The sequence below is a fragment of the Hipposideros armiger genome, unplaced genomic scaffold (genome assembly GCF_001890085.2).
Source record: "Hipposideros armiger isolate ML-2016 unplaced genomic scaffold, ASM189008v1 scaffold_256, whole genome shotgun sequence".
Classification (NCBI taxonomy): domain Eukaryota; kingdom Metazoa; phylum Chordata; class Mammalia; order Chiroptera; family Hipposideridae; genus Hipposideros; species Hipposideros armiger.
Window position 1 is genome coordinate 1,240,430 of NW_017731606.1, and position 7,410 is coordinate 1,247,839.

A 7,410-nucleotide genomic window follows, 5' to 3' on the forward strand; every position below is an offset into this window, starting at 1 on the left:
GAGCTCTGAGCAACAGCGGTTCGAGTCCAGCCCGAGCTGAGCAGCCGCTGAGCTGCCAATAGGTAGCAGGATGGCTCAGCTAAAAAAAAAAATTTAACAACAATAAAACAATACCCACTGATCCAATAATTTTACTTTCAAGAATTTATCCTTCAAACATTTCATTGAATAACCCTGGAATGAATGCACAAAGATGTTTATTGGGACATTTTTCATGGTAAAATGTAGGAGGGAAATCCTTAATGCCCAACAGCAAAAGAGTGGTTAAATAAATTATGACATTTTCATATGATTGAAATACTATGCAGGCAATAAAAATGAGGTTGTATAGATATATTTATTGACATGGAAGGATGCCCAAAATATACTGATGAGTGAGAAAACACAAGTTGCAGAACAATGTGATCATACATTTTAAAAATTGTATGGTCTATAAGGGAAAATTCAAATGACCAATATATTAAGATACGCTAAACTTCACTTACAATCAGTAATGGAAATTAAAACAATAGTGCCATATTACTTTATATGATGGCAAACATCAGAAAAGCGGATCCATGCGAAGGTTGGCAAGGACATGGGGAGGTGGGTACTCTCGGGCACTGGTGGTGGGAAAGCAAACTGGTACAGGCATTCTGGAAAACAATCTCACAGAAGTTAGCATAATCGGTATGTAGAAGCTTTTTTGACCAAGGGATGCCATTTCTGGATATATAACCTCAAGAAATTCTCATTCCGATCCATAAGAGGGCACACAACAGTATGTTTATCTTATTTGTGGCAGAGAAGTGCTGGAGGCAACCCAAGTGTCCTCCCTCTGTAAGAGATAAGAAAAGCAAAATGTGGAAGATGTATACATATTATGGAATAATATGTAGTATAGTTAAAAAAATAACCTACTTAGATAATTATCTTTAAGTAGGAAAAAATTTTAACTCAATACATTCGTTTGTTAAAAAGACATAGTCACAAAACACCACAACAGATTTTACAAGATTATATACATATAATAAGTACAGATATCAAACATATTAAAGAGGGTTCCTATAAAGGAGATGGAAAGGGGTATGTGAATTAAGAGAGAAAAAATAAAATAATTAAAACAAGAGAGAAGACTTAGACTAGTAATGACAATTTGCCTTAAACTGAGGAGTGTGCAATTCGGCTCTTTGCATTCATATAAGTTCAATTTTTAAAAGTATATGTATATGTATTATATATAAATGTCTACAAATGTATATGCTAAAATATTAATAGAGGTTATCTCTGGGGGTGGTATGAAAGGTGAATCCTTTCTTTTTTTCTACACTGAATAAATATTGCGTAATAAGTAGATTACATTTTTCATGTTTCAAAAACTCATCTTAATACTCAGAACTACTTTCCTGCTGTTAGATAAATGTACAATAACCTAAATGCAGCTGCCTGTGTGGTCACAGTCATTTTATTGTTTTTCTAGAATGTTCCAAAATAGCTCTGGAACAAGACCAGTGGGACCACCAGAGAGCTATCGTGCCTCACCCTTCTCCCCATGCAAATGAAGACCAAACCTCCAATCCAGCTTTGGCAGAAACCTCTGTGGGACCCAGGATAAGAGGGCCCTGTCCTTGGCTGAAGAAACGAAGGGTAGCACTCATAACTCTCTCTCACAGTCAGCTCACAACAGCCTCTGAAAAGCTGCCTTGAGCAGCAGTTGCCAAAGACAAAAGGTCCCACCTCAAGGGTGGAAACTCTATTTGCAGCTTTGTAGACACAGGTGTTCTTCCGGGCGACTGAAGACCTACAGTGTGGGGCTGCTTGGCCAGGAATAACTCAGAAGGCCTTCCCCTCAGAAGCCCGCTCTTGAGGCCTTCAGTGTATGTTCTAACTATATTTGGCAATAAAAACCAAAGAGGTCAGTGGCTTAGCTCAGGGAGAAAGAAAAAAAAAAAAAAGACTATTCCTGATTTATAGTCCCTGCTTCAAACCAGGACCAAGAATTTTAAAACTCACTTCATTTATTTATTTTGCCCTCACCGAGGATACCGAGGATACCGCTAAAGCAGTTTTCCTTCCCAGTCCTACCAGCCTCATGTAAATCTTTCAGAACCACAGGTGTAAATCACCTACCCAAGCCATCCCCGTATGAAAGGACATTTGGGGACATCTGGTTTGAGAATTCAAATGTTAAAATTATCCCACTTTACTCTCTATGTCTTCATAGCATCAAAATAGCCTGTAGCACTTAGGTGCAAATCCAGACTCCAGCACTTACTACTTACTGTGTGACCTTGGCTAAGTTACTCTGTGTCTCTGAGGTTCAGTTTCCTTATCTACAACCAGAGATAAAAACACCTACTTCACCAGGCTGCTGTAAGAATTAAATGAGATAAGGTGTATAAAGTGGCTAGGAGAATGTCTGATACAAAGCAGATGCTAAAAAAAGAATCTGTTTCCACTCCTCCCCATCACTCCCTGCCACCCTTAGCAGTTCGCCAAGGTGTTGGCTTTTCAAGAAATCGCCTGGTACCCTGTGTTTGATTACATATGGATGGTACCATTCCCACAGCCAGCAACAGTAGCTAAAGATAAAAGCTGTGACTACTCCTTAAACGAGGACAGGTCGAATCAGCTCACAAATGACTCATCACTGTTGATAAGCGATGTGTTCTTGGCATCAGGAGACCTTATCCTGACAGGCTTCAACACCTTACGAAAAAAAATAAAACAGAAGGTAGGTTGAATGGCTCACAGAATAGGTCCTCAGGGTTGATGGTGACTTTCAGTCAATCCTGAACTTGTACTAGACTGGTCTTAGGAGGGTCTCTGTCTCTTCAGACATGTTTCCAATAACATGATTTTCAGTTGGAAAGGACTCCAGCTAAGCAGCTGCCTCTTTCAACCATCTCCTTCACTTGCCTTGGATTCCCGTAAGGGAGTCATAAGACTCCTTGGGCAGAAGGCTAGATGCCTGTTCGCCGCTGCTCAGAACAGCCCTAAGCTAGTGCCCAACCTGCCTTTGGCAGCTTTGTTGGCCGGCTGAAGCTCTGCAAAAGTGAGGTTTGGCTGGAGGGCTCTGTGGCTATGGGACAAACCTTGGCTCAAGGAAAAGGGTGAATATTTAATCCCAAGCCACTGTCTGCGAGGCTGAAGTGTCTGCTGCTCTTTGCAGTTTCTGTAGCTCCTTCAGACCACCCAGAACTACTCACTGGCACAGAAATTCCATAACTTTTAGTCACTCTTTCATTCATACATTCCCTGTACCTTTTGCAGTGCCTAGCACAGAGCTCTAAGTGAATATTTATTAAACGGCCCTTGAGGACAAAGATGGTATGTTGCTGCATTTGTAACCCCCTCATTACTGATGAACCTCACAAATTGTTAAGATCAAATAGGACAATGAAGCATATGGAGATTGACACTGTCAACACATAGATGTCAAAAATTGAGGCCTTCTCTGGTCTTAAGGAAATTCCATGTGCTGGGAGCTACTTTCTTCTAAAGTGAAACTGCTTCTGAAGCAGGTTGTCTCTGGACCCCAGACTTACGACCTATCTCTTTCAATGTATATGCAGGCTTTTACTGAAAGGAACTATCCTAGACCCTCAAAAGGGGGCTTGTGATACGCAATTGATGATTAAGGCCCAGAAGAAAGTGGGCTGCCCTGGAAACATTTCCATTCTCCATACTTACACTCAGATTTTCTTCACCAGGAAGGTTTCTGAGATTACTTATAAGCACCAACATTTCAGCCATGCCTTGAAGTGAAAAGGCCAGGGAAAATTTCTGGAAAGGAAAAGCAGTTGGTTTCCACCCTGGGTCCTCAGGATATTGGATGAGACAAATGGCACTGGGAAATCAAAATCAGGGGGCCTCCCCTTAGCCTCCCATTCTGTCCAGTTCCTATGCCCCCTGTTCTTTTAGTCACTCAATGGGACTTAGCCTCCACCTTTTATCACCGGAGCTGAAGACAACCTTTTAAGATGATAAGGCATAAAGAAAGCAAGGAAGAGGAAGGAAGGAAGGAGGGAGAGAAAGGAAGGCTGGAGAGAAGTGGAGAAAAAATGAAAAAGGCTTGGGAAGGAGGAAGGAAGAGGAAAGCAGCGAGGGGAGGGGGAACAATGAAGGTCTCAGGCCGTCAGAGGCGCACGGTTCCGGCGGCACGTCCGTCCCGCCTGCCTCCGGCCAGCAGCTGCAAACTGCGCAGCATGTGGGCGCTGAGTCACGGTCCCAGAACAGGGAGCCGCCGTGCAGGTCTGGAGGGCCGGACCTGGTTGGCATCTGCAAAATGTTTTTTTCTTTCCTCTTTCATTAAGGCTGTGTGCTGACTCCCACGTAGGAGAACTATTAAACCGCACGTACTGACAGACGCTCTCCGGCCGATCCAAGGCGGCCAGCTGGGGGCGCCGCAGCCTCGCTTATGAGCCCACTCGCTCGCTGGGGCACGGGCTGGTAGAGGACTGGGGTTCCTCGTCCCGCTGTGGGTTTCCCGGAGGAGTCCGAACATTTTGTTGGAGTAGGTTTTAACCTTAACACCGCAGCAGCCTGGGGTGTGGGGAACTCCTCACTTAGAAGGCCCCGGAGACCACCCCAACTCTCCGAGGCGCGCTTTCGCGCAGGGTTCCTTAAGCAACCCCATGGAATCTGCGACTCCGTTGCGTAACCCGTAGAGTCCAAGCTCGCCTCCCCACTAGAGATCACCCTATCCCACCCGGCACGGCCGGCACGTGAGGCTGTGACCTCTGGCGTCTCTGTTTTATCTCTGCGCGCCACGAAGGGAGAGCAGAGCTCCAGACAGCACAGTGGGCGCAGAGAGGGGCCAGCACGCACTCGCGCAGTGGTCCCACCTTCCCACGCCAGGTGGCGTGACCCAAGGCTCCGGGCCGCCCAGCACCAGGGGTACCCTTCCTCCAAAGACGCGTGACCGGAGAATGAATCAGCATCGAGACAGTTTATTGGTTTGCTACTTCGCATATCACCCATTTTATGTAAATAGATTATACAGCGACACGGCGTTTTCTTCTTCCACAAGAGGTAATCAGTCTCTTTCACGCACACTCTCACACATTCCACGCAGCAAACAATGTTACCTCACTGAGACATTCACGTATTAAAATACTGAGGAGCGGGACAATATAATTGCTTTAAAATGCCCTTAATACAATATATAACGTACAAAAATATCTCTATATTTGAAGTTACAAAAAAAATCTTGACAGCAACAAACTTAAATATTGATAGTTACCTCTGTATATACAACACGCATTGCACTTTTCCTCTCTAGGTTTTGGAAAGTTCAAGTAATCGTGGGGCTTGCGCCCCGGTGGGGTGACACCCCATGAGAAATCAGTTTTGAGGGCGGACTCGGCATTGGCTCAGAACCTTGCTCCGGGGGTCTCAGCCTTTGATTCTGTTTCTCCTCTCCGTGAGCCTGGCAGACAACTTCCTCGGATTCCTCTGCCCCCCTGGGACACCCGGGCCCGGTTAGGGCGAAAGGAACGCCGCCTGAGGAGAAGGGACCCCTGCAAAGCCAGTGCTCGTCGCCGGACAGTGCCTCCCGGACTCCCGGTCTCCCGGTCTCTGCAGAGCTGACTCAGCCGGGTCCCCATCTGAGAGGCTCAGCTCAGGGAAGCCTTCCGCCCGGGAGGGGCCATCGGGATGTATGCGCGACTGATCGCCGATGCCACAGGGACCTAAATCCTACGGAGGATGGCGATCACTTGATGCGCGCGGGAAGCAGGAGCCCTGCCTGCCTGCAGCTCCGGGGACAACAGAGTCCGGCCCTGGCCGGCCTCGGGCAGGGAGCGCCGGCGCCGGCGGCCGTAGCCCTGGGGGCTGATCTTGTTCCTGGGGGCGACGCCGTCCTTGTCCTTGTCTGTGAACTGGTAGATCTGGTGGGCCAGCTTCTGCACCGTGCATGTCCCGAAACGACAGCCAAAGCTCCGCAAGCCCTGGAAGTTGTTCATACTCTGGCGGTAGCGCTTGACTCGGATGCGGGCGGCGTCCGGACTGCTGGAGGAGGAAAGGAAGGCAACATGAGACCCCCATCAAGCAGGGCTTGTGCCCCCGCCACTGGAACGGGAGGCATTCTAGGACCAGAGGGAGGTGGAAACTGCTACCGCCTCCTGAGCTGCCTGCCACACAGCCCTGACGATCCGCAGAGCCCGGGTAGTGGAGGAGAGCTCCCGTTGCCCACCCCGCGACGGCGCCGGGCATAGTTACCTGGCCTGGGTGCTGCGAGAGTCGCTCTTCACGTCCTGGGGCTGAATGAGAGGCTGGGCAGGCCCAGCCATCACGTCTGCGAGCCCGGTGGGGTAGCTGCTGGACACCCGAAGTTCCCTCTTCCCACGACTTAGCGCCCATTTATTCCATCTAGAAAACACAAATAGATTCGTTTCGCACGCGTCCATGCGAGGTCCTGGGTGGTCCCCACTAGCGTTTACTTTTAACTACTCCGGACCAACAGCCAGTTTCCCTGTCTTCCAGGTACAAGGACTGGGAAAGGCGCTGCTTGACACTCACTTCTTTCGGAACTCTGACGCCACGTCGAGCCGTGCGGTGTCTGCGCCTAGGAAGGCGAGCGAGCCCAAGTACAGGAGGGCAACCGGAACCAGCTTCATCTCTTCGGCTATGCACAGACCCTGGGGAGGGAGAGAGGCGCGAACGTGAGCACCTTGGCGTGCTGCACTGCCCGGGCGGGGCACGGGCGGCCGGTGGGGGTCCCGGTGCGGTCAGGCTTAGCCCGGGCTCTGCCTGGCTCAGACGCTTATCCCCCCAGGCGCAGAGAGGCGTCAGCGGCATTTGTACCCAAGGGGAGGGCTACAGGCCCCGCATAGGAGGCCGCTGCCCAGTGCCAGGCTCCCAATTCCTTCTTAACTTCTTGGAATTTGGCTGATGGAGCAGAGGGGACTGGGTCTCTTGAGTTTCAGTTGTGTGCTGGGCCCTGAATGTGGGACGCATCCCACAAAGAACCCTTCACCCAGCTCTCCCAGTCTCTCGCCTGGGCAAGCCCCGCTCTCCTGTTTACCTGCCTCTCCTGCCGCACCTACCTGTTGAGGGGGTGAGCTGCCAAGATCTGGGGGGTGAGAGTTCGAGACGTCGCTCTGGCAGTGGCAAAACCCCAACGTCCAAGATGCGGTGAGAAACCAGAGATGGTAAGGATCGAGCTGTTCCGCGTAGTGTCACCAAGAAACCACTGAGTGGCTGGCTCTGGTTCTTCGGCTTTATAGGAGTGCGGGGGGCCTGAGCTGCCCTCACGCCCTCCCTTTCTTCCCTACGGCGCGCGCGCATTGCTTGCCTGTGGGGGTGGGGTGTGGGATTTGAGGGGTGGGGAGTTCCTTATGCCCTGAGGGCTTGGAGATGAGCTCCAGCAGATTGGCGCAGAAACTGCCACAGCCCTGACTCTGGTGACAGGCTTCAGACCTTAAGCCC

The 7,410-nt window shown here is 49.5% G+C and overlaps 1 protein-coding gene across 2 annotated transcripts; it reads right to left on the reverse strand.

Annotated features, from left to right (window-relative positions):
• Positions 1-4,915: 4,915 nt before the first annotated feature.
• ADM (adrenomedullin) lies at positions 4,916-7,170 on the reverse strand. 2 transcript variants are annotated; one of them, XM_019656203.1, is made up of 4 exons: positions 7,029-7,170; positions 6,502-6,620; positions 6,202-6,351; positions 4,916-5,988 (listed from the first exon to the last, which is right to left on the reverse strand). In XM_019656203.1, exons 2-4 carry the CDS (start codon positions 6,597-6,599, stop codon positions 5,673-5,675), a joined length of 564 nt encoding a protein of 187 aa, XP_019511748.1. In that variant the 5' UTR covers positions 6,600-6,620; positions 7,029-7,170; the 3' UTR covers positions 4,916-5,672. The 2 variants fall into 2 exon arrangements, with proteins under 2 accessions (XP_019511748.1, XP_019511747.1); XM_019656202.1 differs by having other exon boundaries at positions 4,916-5,991.
• Positions 7,171-7,410: the final 240 nt, after the last annotated feature.

Bases quoted from the DNA above. Each gene is read 5' to 3' on its own strand.
- ADM (XM_019656202.1), bottom strand. From the start codon at position 6,599: ATGAAGCTGGTTCCGGTTGCCCTCCTGTACTTGGGCTCGCTCGCCTTC. The intron at 6,352-6,501 runs GTGAGTGTCAAG...TGTGTTTTCTAG, and splicing joins GCGTCAGAGTTCCGAAAGAA to ATGGAATAAATGGGCGCTAA. The intron at 5,992-6,201 runs GTAACTATGCCC...TTCCTCCTCCAG, and splicing joins TCTCGCAGCACCCAGGCCAG to CAGTCCGGACGCCGCCCGCA.